This window comes from Mauremys mutica, chromosome 7 (assembly GCF_020497125.1).
Source record: "Mauremys mutica isolate MM-2020 ecotype Southern chromosome 7, ASM2049712v1, whole genome shotgun sequence".
Classification (NCBI taxonomy): domain Eukaryota; kingdom Metazoa; phylum Chordata; order Testudines; family Geoemydidae; genus Mauremys; species Mauremys mutica.
Window position 1 is genome coordinate 52,980,768 of NC_059078.1, and position 19,766 is coordinate 53,000,533.

Consider the following 19,766-nt stretch of genomic DNA (forward strand, 5'->3'; position numbering starts at 1 on the left):
GGGGAACTACACAAAAATGAGGAGGTTAGTTAAACAGAAATTAAAGGGTACAGCACCAAAGTGAAATCTCTTGCAAGTTCTGACCCCCTCCTCCACCCCTCTCTCACTCACTCAAAGCAAATAGCCCTCTTTGTTTTTTCCCCCCTCACAGACCAGATAAGCAGCCTCCCCGAAACAGACACCCCCCTCCCCCCTGCACGCCGCTTCTCTCCTCAAGCCCCTTCCTCTCTCTTCAAGCAAACACTAGCTGTGGGCGTTCCAAAGGGAGCTCATTCACAGCAAACAGTAGCTGTGTTTGTTTTTTTGATAAGCAGTTCCCAACAAAACAAAGAGAGGCATCACAACAAAACAAAGAGAATTATCTTTACTTAAAAGCATGCTGGGAAGCTTCCGGAGGTCAGTTACAGCGTAGTAAGATTATTCCCTGTTTACACTGGCACCTCAGTGCTGCAGTAGCAGTGCTATTCTCTTTATTCCTCTCGTGGAGGTGGAGTACAACCAGCACTGTAGCCAGGGAGATACAGCGCTGTATGTGCCTTGCCAGTGTGGACGGGGAGTGAATTACAGCACTGTAAAGCCACCACCAGCGCTGTAACTCTCAAGTGTAGCCAAGGCCCCAGTCTATAAGATGCTACAGGACTTTTTGTCACTTTTCACAGATCCAGACTAACACGGCTACCCCTCTGATACTTGAAAACATGATTTTAGTAAAGGGAAATCATGCCTTACCAATCTACTAGAATTCTTTGATGGGGTCAACAAAGACCAAGGGAATCCAGTGGATATAGTGTACTTAGATTTTCAGAAAGCCTTTGACAAGGTCCCTCACCAAAGGCTCTTACACAAAGTAAGCTGCCATGGGATAAGAGGGAAGGTGCGCTCATGGATTGGTAACTGGTCAAAAGATAGGGGGGAAAAGGGCAGGTATAAATGGTCAGTTTTCAGAATGGAGAGAGGTAAATAGTGGTGTCCCCCAGGAGTCTGTTCTTGGACCAGCCCTATTTAATATATTCATAAATAATCTGGAAAAAGGGGTAAACAATGAGGTGGCAAAATTTGCAGATGATACAAAATTACTAAAGATAGTTAAGACTGCGAAGAGGTCTGCAGACTACAAAAGGGTCTCTCAAAACTAGGTGACTGGGCAACAAAATGGCAAATGAAATTTAATGTTGATAAATGCAAAGTATAGCACATTGGAAAGTATAATCCCAACTATACATATAAAATGATGGGGTCTAAATTAGCTGTTACCACTCAAGAAAGAGATCTTGGAGTCATTGTAGATAGTTCTCCGAAAACATCAATGTGCAGCAGCAGTCAAAAAAGCGAACAGAATGCTTAAGAATTAAGAAAGGGTCAGATAATAGGACAGAAAATATCATGTTGCCTCTATATAAATCCCTGGTATGCCCACATCTTGAATTTTGTGTGCATTGGAATTGGAATAGGTTCAGAAAAGGGCAACAAAAAAGATTTAGGGGTATGGAACAGCTTCCGTATGAGGAGAGATTAATAAGACTGGCACTTTTCAGCTTGGAAAAGAGACAGCTAAGGGGAGATATGATTGAGGTCTATAAAATCATGACTGGCATAGAGAAAGTAGATAAGGAAGTGTTGTTTACTACATCTCATAACACAAGAACTAGGGGTCACCAAATGAAATTAATAAGCAACAGGTTTAAAACAAATAAAAGGAAGTATTTCTTCACACAACACACAGTCAACCTGTGGAACTCCTTGCCAGAGGATGTGGTGAAGGCCAAGACCCTAACAGGGTTCAAAAAAGAACTAGATAAATTCATGGAGGATAGGTCCATCAATGGCTATTAGTCAGGATGGGCAGGAATGGTTTTCCTAGCCTCTGTTTGCCAGAAGCTGGGAATGAGTGACAGGGGATGGATCACGTGATGATTACCTGTTCTGTTCATTCCCTCTGGAGCACCCGGCACTGGCCACTGTCGGAACATAGGATACTGGGCTAGTTGGACCTTTGGTCTGACCCAGTAGGGCTGTTCTTATGAATTTTGGTGCCTCAGGGTCTGGTAAAATAGGTATTCATGGGATCCTGCACACTGGCTGGCCCTTTGGGGAGTAGTCTCCCAATCCCAGGGCTATACATATGCAGAAAATTCAGCTCCCCTTTTGGGGTTACCCTGTGTTTCCCCCTTCCAGCACTGAGTCCTTCCCTGCCCCCTAGAGCTCTGTGATCTGTGTTCTCTGGGCTAGGTGTGTTTACCCTTTGATCAGATACACCTTTTCCCAGCAGCTTTTCCGTAACTGCTCCCTGTCTCTCCCCAGCCTGGGGGAAAACACCCCCTTCTCTGTCATTTGTGTTCTAACAAACTGCCACCTGGCAATGTCCTGGTCTCAACAGCTCTGCTATCCCTGGCATTGGTGCTGCATCTTCATGTAAAGAGACACAGTTACTTTCCAAAAACTTATCAGAAATAGCATCCTGAAAAAGCGGGACCTGTATTGGGGTACCCTCCATCACCTCTCCAGGAAGTCGGTCACACAGTTCCCTCTCAAACACTGGGTCATGGGCTGAGTGCCTGGGTGCACAGATGCTGACTCAGCCACTCTGTCCTGGGCATCCTCTCCCAAATGACCAGTGAGAAGACATTCCTGTACCCCCACTATTCCTTCCCCAGTTTCCTCCTCTAGGCCTCCTCCTAAGACACATTTCTCTGTGCTCCCTTGTTCAGCTGAAAAACTCTGTCAGCTAACTGGGACAGTTTCTTTAATCACTGACAACACCTCTCCTGCCCCTGTGCCTTAGGGCATGTTGCCTTCTGCTGAAAGGAGATAGTCTCAGCCCCTCCCACACTTGGAAGCACACTGCTTCTCTGTGTTACAGAATCACAGGAATCCTCACCTACCTCAGTGGTTTCTGAGGTTCCCTGTCCCTTCTCTGGGCCACATTTCTCTATGCTCCTTAGAGTCAGTTTTATCTCTGGTTCAGCTGTGACCTGCTGGCAGCTAACAACCTGGACAGTCCTCTCCCTGGAGGGCATTACACCCCCATCCCTGATGTGGTGCTGCCTCTAGCTGCAATGCAGGAGTTGGTCTCAACCACCCTCCCACCCAGGAGTGGCGCCACGGTTTTTGCCGCCCTAGGAGGCAGCACTCATCCTCTGAGCATTCGGCGGCGGGGGTCCTTCCGCTCCACGTCTTCGGGGCACTTGGGCGGTGGGCCCCGGAGCGAGTGAAAGTCCTGCCGCCGAATTTCCGCTGAAGACCTGGAGTGGAAGGACCCCCGCCGCCGAATTTCCATCAAGGGCGGCAAAATACCACCCCCCAAATCCTGCCGCCCTAGGCGACCGCCTAGCCTAGGGTCGCCTAGTGGAAGTGTCGCCCCTGCTCCCACCTGGAAGCATGTGGCTTCCCCCTGCTGCAGAAGAATCAAGGAGACTCTCTCCCATTCTCTCAGCAGTTCTTGAGACCTTACCCTTTCCCTCGGGGGTCCCGGCATAGATCTCCCTCCTGCTGCAGGCAAATACTTTAACCTGAGCTACATGGAAAAAATCATTACCAAGGAGCAGGTCGACTAGGAGGTGTTCCATTACCCCCACAGTCAAAAAACTTTCCAAACCTTCCCACACCACATGGATTTGAGCTAGTGGCATGAGGAATCTGCTTTCACCCACCCCCACAATCTCTGCCATTTGGCCAGGTAGCATACTGGCCTTTGGGACCACACTCTGCTTAACCAGAGAGATCTGGGCCCCTGTATCCCTCTGCCCCAAGTATTCCCTGCCATTAATTTGGACAACCTTAACATGCTCCATATCTGGTTCTGCAGAGGCTAATCGCACAAAACCAATATGATAGGTTTCGATTGCTTGGGGGGTTTCTGTGCTGAGGACAGCAGAACTAACATGAGCTGTTGGATGCCTGCTTCCTCCTAGCACAGGGCATTTATTCCTCAGGTGATAAGTGGAATTATACTGATAGCACCTTTTGGGCTCTTCTGCTTTTACAGGGGATTTGGGACAGGAGTTACCAGTAGAGGGATGGTTTTGGGTAAGAGCATGTTTAGGCTCCCAACCCCCTTCTCTCTTCTCAGGGGCAAAATGGGATCTTCCCTTCCCAGCAGTTTTAAACCCCTCTTTCTGTGACCTGCCCTCAATAGACGCCTGAGTCTTTTCAGAGCCATCAGCTAAAAAGAAACATCTCATCCACAGTCTTTACATCTTTGTCCCACAGACACTGCTTTACTTCAGCCTTACATATGCTTAAGAAATGCTCTTAAGCAACAAGATCAAGCATTTCTTCAAAACTTGCCACCTCTTTACCCCTCACCCATTTTCCCAACAAATATTTCATTTTGTTTACATATTACCCATTACTCATCCCAATAACCCTTTTAAGATTCCTAAATTTAATTCTATATGATTGGGGGTAATCTGAAAACTATGCAGAACAGTATCTTTAAGTTGACAATAGTCTAAAGCATCTTCAATAGGCATTCCATTGAATACATTTCAAGCTTTACCAGTTAATTTTGCAATCAGGGTAAGAACTCTCTTATCATCAGGGATTTCATGTATTACAGTCTTTCAAAGGTAGTCAGATATTCCGCAATATCATCGTCCTCACTGTATGCAGGACATAAGTGTTCCCATTTGTGGATTTTGAGAGTGATGGAAATCGTTGGGGCCAGGGGGTTCTGGTTCTGCTTCTTTAATAGGTCCAGCTGGTTTTTTCTTTCTCTCTTTCTTCTCTCTCTTTTTCTTCTGTAACCCTTCTGCGAGGCCGAGTTGACAGCAGTCAAGGGCCGGGTTCAGCACATAGGGGTTCCCTTTCAACAATACAATGCAAAACTGGCTCAAGCCCCCACCCAGTGACCTGGGAAAATTACACAGACACCCCTGGGCACCTCAGAGAGGCAATACTTCCCCTCTCGCAAGCACAGAGTCTCAGTGTAGCAAAAATCTTTAATAACGTGAGGTAAACAACACAGCATTAAATTGGGAAAACACCATAACTAGGGTTCATAAACACAAACCATGAACCCAAAGACCCACCCCCAAGCAGATTGGACCATGTCCCTTCCCTTTGGTTCTTGAGTCCAATAACCCAATGTCACCCCTCCACAGTTTCTGTCCCTGGTCAGTGAAGCCCCAGAGTGGTTCTTCAGTCCAGCAACCTAAAGTCACCCCTCCCACAGTTTCTGCCCTTAGTCAATGCAGCCCCCCTCAAAGTTCAGAAGTTCCTCCGCCAAGTCTACCTCCCAGCATAGGCAGAACGGGGATAGGTATGGGGGCACCTTACGTGCTCCGCTGCTCGTGTTGATGGTCAATTGCCATGCCTCTCCGTGGGGTTCTGCTGCAGTCTTCACCCTGAGCTGCTCCTCTCCACCAGCTGTCCCGTTAGACACTCACCAATATATCTTCAGGCTCTCCCCCTACTTAACACAATGCTCAGTGATTTCAGCTCTTAGTAACTTTAGCTCTTTAGTGATTTCAGCTCTTTAGTGATTTCAGCTGGGAGTAGGGGAGCCTCTGTGCTAGTGTACCACTAGCTCAAAGTAGGTCTAATGCTTAGACCTGGGTATTGTGATTTCAGCTCTGCAGCATGTAACAAGACTCCTAATGGAGTCAAAATTAGCTCTGTTATTACACAGTGGAGAGAGGAGGAGTCAAAGTGGTGTTTAGGGCCCTCCGAAGGGTCTACATTACCAGGTACAAATACCTGTCCCCAGCTACTTGGTTGAGAGCAAGTCCCTCCATCATAAAGTGCCAAGTACAGTTCTACTGTCCTTCTCACAGCAGCCAGTGACCATTTGGGCCAGCAGTCCCATCAGGCAACTAGAATGATTAGGGGTTTGGAGAGGGTCCCATATGAGGAGAGATTAAAGAGGCTAGGACTTTTCAGCTTGGAAAAGAGGAGACTAAGGGGGGATATGGTAGGGATAGGATACAGAGGGACCTAGACAAATTAGAGGATTGAGCCAAAAGAAATATGATGAGGTTCAACAAGGACAAGTGCAGAGTCCTGCACTTAGGACAGAAGAATCCCATGCACTGCTACAGACTAGGGACCAAATGGCTGGGCAGCAGTTCTGCAGAAAAGGACCTAGGGGTTACGGTGGATGAAAAGCTGAATATGAGTCAACAGTGTGCCCTTGTTGCCAAGAAGGCTAATGGCATTTTGGGTTGTATAAGTAGGGGCATTTCCAGCAGATCGAGGGATGTGATCATTCCCCTCTATTCAGCACTGGTGAGGCCTCATTTGGAGTACTGTGTCTTGTTTTGGGCCCCACACTACAAGAAGGATGTGGATAAATTGGAGAGAGTCCAGCGGAGGGCAACAAAAATGATTAGGGGGCTGGAGCACATGACTTATGAGGAGAGGCTGAGGGAACTGGGATTGTTTAGTCTGCAGAAGAGAAGAATGAGGGGGGATTTGATAGCTGCTTTCAACTACCTGAAAGGGTGTTCCAAAGAGGATGGATCTAGACTGTTCTCAGTGGTAGAAGATGACAGAACAAGGAGTAATGGTCTCAAGTTGCAGAGGGGGAGGTGTAGGTTGGACATTAGGAAAAACTTTTTCACTAGTAGGGTGGTGAAGAACTGGAATGGGTTACCTAGGGAGGTGGTGGAATCTCCTTCCTTAGAGGTTTTTAAGGTCAGGCTTGACAAAGCCCTGGCTGGGATGATTTAGTTGGGTTTGGTCCTGCTTTGAGCAGGGGGTTGGACTAGATGACCTCTTGAGGTCCCTTCCAACCCTGAGATTCTATGATTCTATGATAGAGGTATATACAATCATGAGTGATGTGCAGAAAGTAGATAATGAAAAGTTATTTACTTATTCCCATAATACAAGAACTAGGGGCCACCAAATAAAATTAATGGGCAGCAGGTCTAAAACAAACAAAAGGAAGTTCTTCACACAGTGCACAGTCTACTTGTGGAACTCCTTGCCTGAGGAGGTTGTGAAGGCTAGGACTATAACAGCATTTAAAAGAGAACTGGATAAATTCATGGTGGTAAAGTCCATGAATGGATAACAAATGGTGTCCCTAGCCTCTGTTTGTCAGAGGATGGAGATGGATGGCAGGATAGCGATCACTTGATGATAACCTGTTCTGTTCATTCCCTCTGGGGCACCTGGCATTGGCCACTGTTCAGGCTAGGCAGGGTGGCAGTGCACAAGCAAATGAGATCAGCCCCTAAAGTCCTTTTCCACAGCTCACCACCAGATGTCAGGATAGAGCCTGTTCTGACTCTGCTTACACTTCCATAGCGCCTGTGTGCAGCCTTCTCGCTAGCCCTGCCCTGGCACAGCCACCCTGGGCTAGAAACACCTCACCTCCTCCGCCCTACCCTGGCACACTGCCCCCGGCCCGAGCTGCCTGGCGGGGTGCCGCGTGCCCTAGCTACGAGCAGCTCGCGACACGGCTCTGACGGAACCAGCCGGCACCACTACGCGAGGAGCGGGATTTGCTCTGGCTCCTGAGACGTGAGTGTTCCTTCGCCAGACCGTCGCCCCGCGCGCGAGAGTCGCTGCTGTGACGTCCGCGGTTACTATGGCACTGCCGTTGCGTGCTGCGTGATTGGCCGACAGGGTGGAGAGACACGTCTGCGGCTCGGATTGGTGCGCGGCCCGGCCTGGGCTTCCCCCGCCTGAGGGGCGCGGCGCAGCGCAGCCGGACAGGTGACGAGGCCGGTGAACAAGCGCGGGCTGGGCCGGGGTGACGGTCGGACAGGGGGCGGGACCCGGAAAGGGGGCGGAGCGGGCCCTGCCCCCTCGCGCGCCAGCCTGACGTGGCGGCTCCCTCCCCGCAAAGGGCAATGAAGGCGCTGATCCTGGTGGGCGGCTATGGCACCCGGCTGCGGCCGCTGACGCTCAGCACCCCGAAGCCGCTGGTGGAGTTCTGCAACAAGCCCATACTGCTGCACCAGCTGGAGGCTCTGCGCCAGGTAGGGCTGGGCCCGGGCCCCGAACCCCACCCCGGCGGCTCCTAGGCCCCCGCCGCTGACCGCTTTCCCCTTCCCCGGCAGGCGGGCGTCGATCACGTGATCCTGGCTGTCAGCTACATGTCGGAGGTGCTGGAGGGGGCGATGCGGGAGCAGGAGCAGCGGGTGAGGCTGGGGGCGCAGGGAGCCACCGTGTCACAGCGCGGGGTGAGGGCGGGGCTATGTGGGGGGACAAGGGGGCCATGTGGGAGGGGCAGGGGGTTGGGCAGAGTAGCGTGGCGTTGGGGGCAGCGAATGGCCATTGGTGCAATGCATCTTCCTGACCTTGGATACTGTTACCTTTCTCAGCTGGGCATTCGCATCTCCCTGTCCCATGAAAAGGAGCCACTGGGCACAGGTGAGTCTGTGCCCATCCCACATGCTCAATGGGGCCCCCTGCAGGGTCGGCCAAGGGGCCCAACTACCTCATGGGTGGCAAGTTATATACCCACGTGGTGCCCGGGCACCAGCAATATTCAGAGCCCAGGGGCCCAGCTCCACCAATGTTTGGGGCCGGGTGGCCCCACCTGCTGCCCCCCCGTGTCTCCCCCAAGTGTCCCCCAGCTCCCCCTTGTTGGCCCCGTGCATGTCCCTGGGCCCCGGAGAGAGCAGAGTGTCCCTGCCTCTTCCATGCAGCTTGCCTCCCTGCAGCAACTGCTGCCGCATGGGTCATAGAATCATAGAATATCAGGATTGGAAGGGACCTCAGGAGGTCATCTAGTCCAACCCCCTGCTCAAAGCAGGACCAATTCCCAACTAAATCATCCCAGCCAGGGCTTTGTCAAGCCTGTGCTAGTGACCCCATCTCAACTGCCAGGGCAGACTGACTCTGAGCCTGCCCTTCCCCCTCAGACCCTTCCCTTTTCCGGTGGGACCCTCCACCAGCACAGCACTCCCTCCCCCACCCACAATCACTGCTCCTGCCCCATGCTGGGCAAGGTGGCATCCCCATCCCCCACCCCCAGTGAGGCTACAATCAGGGGCAACAGCAAGGGAGGAGGCGCACGCAGCACCCCCCGGCACCCACCATGGGGGAGGCGAGGGAGATTCCTGGACCTGAAAGGGGCCCTAGGAGCACATGCAGTGACAGTGGTGGGGGTGAGTGTGCTGCAGGAGGGGGGCAGGAAAAGGGGGCCCCTCCCCCAGAGCTCACTGCTGCCGGCAGGGAAAGGGCTGGGGGGAGTCCTCCTCTCTGACCCCTGTCCCGGAGCAGCCTGCCTGCACCCCAAACTCATCCCCAGCCCTGCCCCACCCCAGAGCCCTCACCCCCTACACCCCTACCCTCTCCCTGAGCCCCTCCCACACCCCAAATCCCTCATCCCCAGCCCTCATCCCCCTGCACCCCAACCCTCTGCCATAGCCCTGAGCCCCCTCCTGCATCATGAACCCCTCATCCCCAGTCCCACCCCACAGCCCTCACCCCACACCCCAACCCTCTGCCATAGCCCTGAGCACGCTCCCACACTCCAAACCTCTCACCCCCAGCCCCACCCCTGCACCTCCTCCCTCCCCAAGCCTGTACACCCTCCCTCCACACCCCGTCCCATCCCCAAACTCCCTCCCAGAGCCTTGGGCAGGTGCGGGGTGGAGTTTTTGGGGGGCAGATTCTGGGCACCACCAAAATTTCTACAAACCTGCCACCCATGGCTCATGCAGTTTACAGGGACGGAGTGAGGTTTCTCATTCCAATGCTACCCCTGTTTGCATAAAACTGAAGCTAAGTGGCTGGCTCAGCACAGGGTAGAGCCAGAGCTTGCTGGCAGCTGTTGTATCCACCTTGGGGAGCAGTGGGTGGCCTTGCCCCTCTGCCAGCTCTCTCTGAGCCGTGTTCCCTTCACAGCGGGGCCCCTGGCACTGGCCCGGGAGCTGCTGACTGAGAGTTCGGAGCCTTTCTTCGTCCTAAATAGCGACGTGATCTGCGACTTCCCCTTCACAGACATGGTGCGCTTCCACAAGCACCACGGCAAGGAGGGCTCCATCGTGGTGAGTGCCCAGGGCTGGATCCGGGGGGTCGGCACAGGACTGGCTCCTGCCACCCCCTACTGACTTGGCGTACCATTCTGCACTTGTTCCTGGGTTTTTAGGAGCACAGCCAGGAGTGCTGGATCCTGTGTAAAAATGGAGGGCCATGCCCCCCAACCCCACTCCCTGGCATGGCTTGAAGCTGGAGCCGGGCCAGGATAAGAGCTGCCCAGGCTGCTGTGGGGATCCCAGGACCCTCCACCTGCCCTGGGTGGGGGGGCAGGGTGCCCAAGAGCAGCCCCCAGCCTGTGTTCCTGCCCCTAGAGGTGTGCCACCCAGACTTGATGGAGGGTCTGGGGTACCCCACAATTGCCTAGGCTCTCTGGGCAGCTATTACCATGGCCATGCTTCTGGCCTAGCCAGGGGGCGGGGCCTCAGAAGGAAGAGGAGGAGCAGGGGGCAGGGCTTCTTGGTGAAATGTGAGGGGCTAAGGCCCACCTCAGTTCCCCCCTGGGAAGAGGCTGGTGCTACTGGCAAGGACAATGCTTCGTGGTCGGGGGACTGATCACCTTATCAGCCCCCCGGGGCATGAAGCACAGCCCTGCCGCTGCCTTTATGACCCTTCCCTAGGGGTGGCGAGTTGTATGGGGGGCCTGGCTCCACCAGTAGCTCACTGCTGCTGGTGGGGAGAGGGCTGGGGGAAGTCCTCTCTGGTCCCCTGCCCTAGCCCTGGAGCAGCTTGCCTGCTGCATCCCAAACTCCTCATCCCTGGCCCAGCCCCGCACCCCAACCCTCTCTCCCAGCGTGGAGCCTGCACGCAGCACCCAAACCCCCTCCCAGAGCCCGCACCCAACACCCAAACCTCCTCCTGCACCCCCTTCTGCACCCCAGCCTCCTCCCCCAGCCCAAAGCCTGCCCCCAGCAGCCAAACTCCATCCTAGAGCCCGCACTCCTCCCGCACCCAAGCTTCTACCTAGAGCCTGCATCCCAAACCCTCTCCTGCACCCAAACTCTCTCCCAAAGCCTTAGGCAGGTGGGCGGGGCAGAGGGGGTGGACTTGGCCCCTTTCTGGGCACCACCAAAAATTATACAAACCTGCTGCCCCTGCCTCTTCCCCCCCACCACCGCCCAAGTACAGCTGGTTGAAATTGTATTACTGGCTGTGCAATCATGGCCAAGTCCTTTCCCCACTCCTCAGTTTCCCTGTCTGTAAAAAGGGGCAACAGCCCTGGCCCCTTTCCTGGCCAATGTAGTGACTGGCCTGGCAGAGCCCACCTGCTCTTCCCTCAGTCATTCCGCAGGGAGGTGCCTTGCAGTGACTTTGCCTTGCAGGTGACAAAGGTGGAGGAGCCCTCCAAGTACGGGGTGGTGGTGTGCGAAGCCGAGACAGGACGCATCCACCGCTTCGTGGAGAAACCCCAGGTGTTTGTCTCAAATAAGATAAATGCCGGCATGTACATCTTCAACCCCAGCCTCCTGCACAGGATCCAGGTAGGGAGCTGGCCAGCTGTGGGCACAGCCTTCAGCAGGGAGAGTGATGGCTGGGAGTGGGAGGGAGGGAGGCAGGCATGTCTCCTGGTCTGCACCCCCTCCTTCCCCAGGTTTGTGTGCATGTGTAGCAGAGGGCAGGTGGAGGCTGTGTGTTGGGCTGGGGGTTTTCCAGGAGACAGAGGAGGCTGTGGAAGGGGAGGGATTCCCAGCAGTTGGGGCACTGAGCCAGATCAGGTGGAGCCAAGGGGGATGAAGGCAGAGACCAGGCCCATCCAGGAGCACTTATGACCATCTGGAATCTCTAGGCTGCATGTAGATTTAACAGCCACGTGCTTGCAGGGCATTGTGGAAACTGGGAGGCTGTGTACTCTGGGTAAACGGGAGCACCAGGCTGGAGGAGATGCCCCTGACTGGGCCCTGTGTGTCTGTCTGTAGCTGCGGCCCACCTCCATAGAGAAGGAGATCTTCCCGGTGATGGCTCAGGATGCGGAGCTGTATGCCATGGAGCTGCAGGGTAAGGGACCCTGCTGAGACCCCTTCCCAGCCCCAGAGTAAAGGAGACATCCATCATCTCCCCCCCCCCCCCGCCCCAGCACAAAGGAACTCTCCTGGCCCACATCTGTGTGCCTCTTGTGCCGGTGGCATCAAATGGGTATATGAGCTGCCTCCTCTGGGCCCATCCAGGAGGATGGGGGGGAATCTCCTGTGCTTATTGTGGGGGTTTGGCATGTTCCTGTTTCCCTCCCTGTAGGCTGTGAGTGCTGCTCTGTCCCTACAGGCTTCTGGATGGACATTGGGCAGCCCAAGGACTTTCTGACGGGCATGTGCATGTTCCTGCAGTCGCTGAGGGTCCAGCACCCAGAGAGGCTGCACACGGGCCCTGGCTTCGTGGGGAACGTGCTGGTGGTGAGTGCTTGTGCTCCTCCACCCAGCGGTGTGCTTGGGGTGCTGCTTCCATCCTGACATGGTTGGGTATAGATGCATCCCCAGTGTGACACCCCGTGGTGGGCTTGCAGTACTCTGGTCACCCTGCTGCTGGCCTCGCCCCGTTCCCTGGTTGCTGAGCCGGGGCTCAGCAACCTGATGGTAGACTCGTGATGGTAGGGCTCTGTAGCGGGCCATGAGCTTTGGCTTGCTGAGCTCTGCTGCTGTCTGCTAGGAAATTCAGACCCAGAACACTAACTAGCACTGGCCTCCAACCTGTGCAGCCCATGTGGGACCCCAGCAGGCCTGCTATGGCCAGCCCAGCCAGGTCCCTCATCCCATTGGGCCTGGACCCTCCCAGACAGGGAGTGTGGGCTGCCTGAAGCTGAGACAGTGGTCTTGCTGTTCTGACAACAGCCTGGGCTAGTCCTGGCCAAGGGGCCATGTAGGCTCATGCTTTCCAGCCCAAAGAAAGGGGCTGGTTCTAATTCTCTCCCTTGGGCAGTGCCTGGGGCCCAGCCCACAGGGAGGCAGTGAAAAGAACAGAACATAAGAACGGCCACACTAGGTCAGACCAAAGGCCCAGCTACTCCACTGTCCTGTCTTCCGACAATGGCCAATGCCAGGTGCTTCAGAGAAGGTGAGCAGAAAAGGGCCATTATCAAGTGATCCATCCCCTGTTGTCCAGTCCCAGCTTCTGGCAGTCAGAGGCTTAGGGACACCTGGTGTTTGGGTTGCATAACTGACCATCTTGGCTAATAGCCACTGATGGACCGATCCTCCAAGAACTGATCTCATTCTTTTTTGGAACTCAGTTATAGTTTTGGCCTTGCCAGGGGGTGTTGTGAATGAGTTCCCCAGGTTGACTGTGCATTGTGTGAAGAATGTTTGTTTTAAACCTGCTGTCTATTCATTTCATTGGGTGACCCCTGGTTCTGGTGTTATGTGAAGAGGTAAATAATACTTCCATATTCACCTATTCCACACCAGCCATGATTTTATAAACCTCCATCATATCATCCCTTAGAGGTCTCTTTTGCAAGCTGATCAGTCCTAGTCTTTTTAATCTTTCCTCCTATGGAAGCTGTTCTATACCCCTAATAATTTTTGTTGCCCTTCTCTGAACCTTTTCCAATTCTAATATATCTTTTTTGAGATGGGGCAACCAGAATACACACACTGTTCAAAGTGTGGGCATACCATGGCTTCATATAGTGGCATATATTTCTGTCATATTCTCTCTCCCTTTCCTAATGATTCCCAACATTCTGTTCACTTTCTTGACTGCTGGTGCACATTGAGTGGATGTTTTCAGAGAACTACCCACTCCAATATCTCTTTCTTGAGTGGGAACAGCTAACTTAGATCCCATTATTTTGTATGTATAGTTGGGATTGTTTTCCAATGTGCATTACTTTGTATTTAGACTCATAGACTTTAAGGTCAGAAGGGACCATTATGATCATCTACTCTGACCTCCTGCACAATGCAGGCCACAGAATCTCACCCACCCACTCCTGTAACAAATCCCTAACCTATGTCTGAGTTATTGAAGTCCTCAAATCGTGGTTTGAAGACCTCAAGCTGCAGAGACTCCTCCAGCAAGTGACCCGTGCCCCATGCTGCAGAGGAAGGCGAAAAACCTCCAAGGCCTCTACCAATCTGCCCTGGAGGAAAATTCCTTCCCGAACCCAAATATGGCGATCAACATTTAATTTCATCTGCCATTTTGTTGCCCAGTCACCCAGTTGTAGGAGATCTCTTTGTAACGCTTCCCAGTCTGCTTTGTACTTAACTATCTTAAATTATTTTGCATCATCTACAAACTTTGCCACCTCACTATTTACCCATTTTCCAGATCATTTACAAATATATTGAAGAGCACTGGTCCTAGTACAGATTTTCAGGGTACCCTGCTATTTACCTCTGCCCACTGTGAAAACTGACATTAATTCCTACTCTGTTTCCTGTTAACTAATTGGTGATCCATGAGGGCCTTCCCTCTTATCCCATGACAGCTTATTTTGCTTAAGAGCCTTTGGTGAGGGACCTTGTCAAAGGCTTTCTGAAAGTCCAAGTGCTCCTTTGGCACCTTGATGGCCTAGTGGCCCCACTGATTGTTTGGAAGGCTTCCTGCTTCTGATGGACTTAAAGGATTTTTTTTTACTGGCAGTTTTTCTCTTTTGCTAATTACTCTTCAAATTCTTTTTTCAGCTGTCTAATTCATTCATTCCTTCTTAAGCACCCGGCATTGGCCACTGTTTGCAGACAGGATACTGGGTTAAATGAACCGTTGGTCCAATTCAGTATGGCTGTTCTTATGTTAATTATAATTTTACATTTCACTTGCCAGAGTTTAGGCTCCTATTTGCCTCAGTAGGATTTGACTTCTAATTTATAAAGCATGCCTTTTACTCTGTTGGTTAGCCATGTAGTAATTTTTTGTTCCCCTTACTACAGTAACTCCTTGCTTAATGTTGTAGTTATGTTCCTGAAAAATGCAACTTTAAGTGAATCCAATTTCCTCATAAGAATTAATGTAAATAAGGGGGGTTAGGTTCCAGGGAAATTTTTTTCACCAGACAAAAAACTATCTATCTATATATACACACACAGTATAAGTTTTAAACAAATTAATACTGTACACAGCAATGATGATTGTGAAGCTTGGTTGAGGTGGTGAAGTCAGAGGGTAGAAGAGAGTGGGATATTTCCCAGGGAATGCCTTGCTGCTAAATGATGAACTAGCATTCAGCCGAGCCCTCCAGGGTTAACACATTGTTGTTAATGTAGCCTCACACTCTACAAGGCACCACAGATGGAGGGAGGGGAGACAGCATGGCAGACAGACACATACCCTGTGTGTGGGAGAGAGAGATGTGCATTGCCTCTTTAAGTATGCTGACCCCACTCTAAGTACATTTCCTTTTTAAGTATATCAGCAAGTTGAGACAGCAGCTGCGGCCAGCAAGCTCTCTCCATCCTGTCCCCACCCTGGAGAAGGGGTAAGTAGGGGGCAGGAGCAGAGGAACCCACTGCTGACATTAGCCTCACCCCCCCCACCCCCGCACAGCAAGCAGGAGGCTCCCAGGAGCAGCTCCAAGGGAGGGCAGGAGCAGCACATGGCAGTGGGGGGAGGGACAGCTGAACTGCTGACAATTGGTAGCCTGCTGGGCGGCTGCCGCACAGGGAACTTAGGGGAGAGGGGAGCTGATGGGGGGGCTGCTAGTCCACCCTGGTTCCAAGCCCCCACCAGCTAGCTCCAATGGGCTGCTCTTTCTGCAAGCAGTGGACAAAGCCGGCGGCTTCCAAACAACATTATAAGGGACCATTGTGCAACTTTAAATGAGCATGTTCCCTAATTGATCAGCAACGAAACAATGTTAACCGGGATGACTTTAAGTGAGGAGTTACTGTCTTTTTTTTTTTTTTGTGGTATACATTTACGCCTCTAATATGGTGTTTTAAAGCGTTTTCATGCAGTTTGCAGGCATTTTACTACTGAAACTATTAGTTTTAATTTCTGTTTAATTAGCTTCCTCATTTTTGTGTAATTCCCTTTTTTGAAGTTAAATGCTACTATGATGAGTTCCTTTGATATCCTCCCCCCCCCCCCGATGTTAAATTTAATTACATTGACACTCTCACCAAGCGGTTCAACTATATTCACTTCTAATCTCTATCAGCATTTCATAATCACTGTCACTATCCTGGTCAGGTGGTATATTTCCACTGCTATACTCTTATTATTCAAACATGGAATTTCTATCCACAGCAGTTCTGTGGTGCTGTTTGATTAATTTAAGGTTTTTACAAGTTTCACTCTGTTTTCTTTTACACTCCCCCACTAGCACGACCTGCTGTCATTACAACATATATAGCATCCTGGTATTACTGTGTCCCATTATCATCATTTAACTCAAGTTCTCTCATCTTAGTATTTAGACTTCTTGCATTTGTATACAAGCGTATATAAAACTGGTCAATATTTGGTTGTCTGCCTTTGTGATATAATTGAATGGGACTCTTTCATTTGACTGTTTCTCTTCAGTTCCTACTTGCACTTTATCAACTTTTGTCCTCGCCTCTTTACTAGGACATAGAGAATCCCCATTAGTAGATCCTCTCCTAAGGGATGTGTCTGCTCAAACCATGTCAGCTTTCCCTCAGCCCTTAGATTAAAAACTCCTTTGCAACCTTTCTAATTTGACATGCCCACAATCTGGTTCTGTTTGGGTTAGGTGGAGCCCCTCCTTCGAGTATTGGCTCCTTCTTTCCCTAATAAACCTAAGCCCCTCTTCCTAACACCATTGTCTCATCCAATGAGACCCTGCAGTTCTGCCTGTCTGGCCCTGCATGTGGAATTGGAAGCATTTCAGTGTAACAGAGCACTTCCCTTTTCCTGGATTCTAGCCTCTTACCTAGCAGCCTACATTTGGCCTCCAGGACCTCATCTGCCTTGCCCTATGTCATTGGTACCTACATGTAGCATGACCACAAGCCCTTCCCAAGCACTGCACATACATCTGTCTTGAGAGCTGTAACCTTTGCACCTGGCAGGTAATTCACCATGCGCTTCTCACAAACCAAGCTGTTGTTCTAGTAATTGAATCCCCCATTACTATTACCTGTCTCTTCCTAATTAGTGGAGTCCCTTCCCCTGGAAGGGTGTCCTTGGTGTGAGATGAGGGTCCCAAGTAAGGGTTTATTGCCTTCAGCTCCAGCTTGATGCTCTCTTTCCCTGAGACCTTCATCCTCCTCAGAAGCCCAGAGGCTGTCAGACTAAGGGTGGGTCAGCTCTGCTGTGTCCCAGAAGGCTTGATGTTGTACTGTTCTATCTCCCTTAGCTCCATTGGTTCAGCCACTCCAGTCTCTGAGGGCCAGGAGCTGCTTGCAGCCATGTGCCCATGAGGCAGGTAATCATCCATCCTGCACTCAGTGCAGTAAACTGGAGAGCCCCCGCTCTGCTGCTGGACTTGTACTCTTGCCTGCAGTATTTGTACTCTTGGAGCCTGTGGTGGGAGGAGAGTCTTTCTTGACCTAACTTTAGGGAATAGAAAGTATATCTGGCTCTCTTGCTCACTCTCTTTGGAGCTGGCTTTTCAACCCTCGTCTACCCGAGTAGCTCTGCCCTCTGGTTAAGGGTTCAGGACTTAAGGATCGAAGCTCTCAGCTAACCTCAGCACATGGTACCCAACCAGCCCACACTATACACTTCAGTCAAACAGGCCCATAGCAAGTACACGCCATACTCATCTCAAGGGTCAGGCAGAGCTCTGTGGAGTGCTAAAAAACTTGCAGTCTTGCTGGCTGAGCAGGTCCCAGAAAGGTGAGGGATGGGCATAGAGAGTAGCCCTAGAGCTGTGCTGTCACTGGGGTCCTGAGGCCTTGGAGCATGGCTGAGCCCTGCAACTCCCCCAAACAGTTTGCATGGGCTGAGCGAGGTGGGCTGGCCCCTTCTGAGGGTACAGGCTGGCCCCTTCTGTAACAGCATCTTCCCTTAGAGGTAGCTACCCCCTCTCATGCAGGACTCCGTGCCAAGGCGTGGTTATGTAGGGACAGGATGACCCTGGGATTGGCTACTGGGAAGGGGGGAGCCTGGGGTGGAGACTCACATCTCTCTCTCTTGCCTACCTGCAACAGTGGGGGTTACAGTGAGCTCAGCAACTGACTTGAGGAGTAGGCCCTTGCTGGGCTACCAGGTCTGGCATCTGTGCCTAAGTACTGGCAGGTGCAGCATTTGGGGCGGGGGGGGGGGTGCTGGCAGGCTCTCATCTCTGTGGGAGAGCTATGGGGCCTCCTCCAGCAGAGCAGGCTCGGAGTGTGATTCCTTTGGGCTGGTATCTCCTAGCACAGGGCTGCCTTGAACCAGGGAGCTCCCTGCTGCTGGGTGAGGGTCCCCTATGCTGATAGAGAATCAGCCAGGACTTGGGTCTATGGCTCTCCTTGCTTAGCCATCTGCTCTGTTCTCAGAGGGCAGCTCCTTCAGCCATGCACCTGAAGCATACGTGCCAGCCCTGGCCAGACACCCCTAGCACCATGAGGGCTGGAGCAGTGGGGATTGGTGCCAGGGGCAGGCAGCTGCCCATGTAGTGTGGGCCCACACCCACCTCGCTCTTCCTTTCCAGGACCCAAGTGCTCAGATCGGTGAGAACTGCACAATTGGCCCCAATGTCACCATTGGGGCTGGGGTGGTGGTGGAGGATGGGGTACGGATCAAGCGCTGCACCATCCTGAAAGGCTCCCGTATCCGCTCCCACTCCTGGCTAGAGTCCTGCATTGTTGGCTGGCTGTCATCTGTTGGCCAGTGGGTGAGTTACCTGGTAGGCTGGCATATGCCTTCAGCAGGGCCTAGCAGCCAGGGGGCTGGCTGTGTGTCTATCACAGACACTTGCTGGGTAGTTGACTCTACACATGGCTGTTGGTGCTCCCTGGTGAGTCATGGCTGTGACCAATTTTCTTTTGGGGGGCATTGGAGGGGGCTATGCTTGGCTGGCCTGGGGGGGCCAGGGCACACAGTGGCAGCAAGGCCCATGCCAGTCCCTTCCTGCACAAGAACAGAGGTGGCAGCTGGAGTTTGTATCCTCACCCCCACCTCTGGGGTGGAGAATCTGGCTTTAGGGCAGGCTGGAGTTAGAGAGACCAGATCCTAGTTCATCCCTCCTCTGGGAGCAGGTATGGGAGGGGCCAAGCTGCTCCTAGCCCTGAGAATAGGGGGCTGCTGTTGTGCCTGGCTGCAGTGGTGGTGGTGGTGGGTCCCATCGCTCCTCCAGCCTATGGCCCCAGCTTGTTGTGGGGGGGGAGGGGCCCAAGCAGGAGCCAGGAGAGGCAGCTCAGAGTTGGGTGGCTGTGGAAGACATGCTGCCTCAGATGCAGGGAGCATGTGGTGGGGCCTGGCTGACAGGTGGCCTGTCTTGGTTAGGTGCGGATGGAGAATGTGACAGTGCTGGGCGAGGATGTCATCGTCAATGATGAGCTCTATCTCAACGGGGCCAACGTGCTGCCACACAAGTCCATCGCAGAGTCGGTGCCAGAGCCTCGCATCATCATGTAGCAGCTGGGCTAGGCCAGCTCCCCTGCTACTGAACTGTTAACACTTTGTTTCTTGGAGCAGAGCCCTGCATTTTTTTCGGGGGGGGGGGGCGGGGGCATAGGAACTGGCTTTGCTGGCACAGCATCTCTGCCAGGGTGCCTGGGAGAGAGTCACAGCAGGGAGCAGTACTAGGCCCTCATGGGCTGCTGGGCTCTGAGGAGGCTGCTGTTGGGGGGGCCTCCATGCTGGAGCAGCAGAAAGCAGGGGGCCACAGCTGCAACATGCCTGTCCTGGGTGCTGGTAGGAGCCTGGTGTGCCACTGAGGGCCAGGCTGGCAGGGCCCCACCCAATACAATTACACTGTCTAAAAGCACTGAATGGCCTTATGTCAC

The 19,766-nt window shown here is 52.5% G+C and overlaps 1 protein-coding gene and 1 long non-coding RNA gene across 4 annotated transcripts; one reads left to right on the top strand and one right to left on the bottom strand.

The window, feature by feature from the left end:
* Positions 1-4,114: 4,114 nt before the first annotated feature.
* LOC123374283 lies at positions 4,115-7,561 on the bottom strand. Of its 2 annotated transcripts, none has more exons than XR_006581055.1 (3): positions 7,242-7,561; positions 5,278-5,410; positions 4,115-4,804 (listed from the first exon to the last, which is right to left on the bottom strand). It is a non-coding gene; the product is annotated as an uncharacterized LOC123374283 (long non-coding RNA). The 2 variants fall into 2 exon arrangements; XR_006581054.1 differs by having other exon boundaries at positions 7,202-7,561.
* An 84-nt stretch (positions 7,562-7,645) lies between these two features.
* Positions 7,646-19,747, top strand: GMPPB (GDP-mannose pyrophosphorylase B). Of its 2 annotated transcripts, none has more exons than XM_045024066.1 (9): positions 7,646-7,928; positions 8,010-8,090; positions 8,274-8,322; positions 9,805-9,947; positions 11,259-11,417; positions 11,853-11,931; positions 12,169-12,323; positions 18,470-18,652; positions 19,264-19,747. In XM_045024066.1, exons 1-9 carry the CDS (start codon positions 7,800-7,802, stop codon positions 19,393-19,395), a joined length of 1,110 nt encoding a protein of 369 aa, XP_044880001.1. In that variant the 5' UTR covers positions 7,646-7,799; the 3' UTR covers positions 19,396-19,747. The 2 variants fall into 2 exon arrangements, with proteins under 2 accessions (XP_044880001.1, XP_044880002.1); XM_045024067.1 differs by having other exon boundaries at positions 12,196-12,323.
* Positions 19,748-19,766: the final 19 nt, after the last annotated feature.

Coding starts and splice junctions, on each gene's coding strand:
- GMPPB (XM_045024066.1), top strand. CDS start 7,800: ATGAAGGCGCTGATCCTGGTGGGCGGCTATGGCACCCGGCTGCGGCCG. Junction 9,948..11,258: donor GCAAGGAGGGCTCCATCGTG/GTGAGTGCCCAG, acceptor TTTGCCTTGCAG/GTGACAAAGGTGGAGGAGCC. Junction 12,324..18,469: donor TCGTGGGGAACGTGCTGGTG/GTGAGTGCTTGT, acceptor CTTCCTTTCCAG/GACCCAAGTGCTCAGATCGG.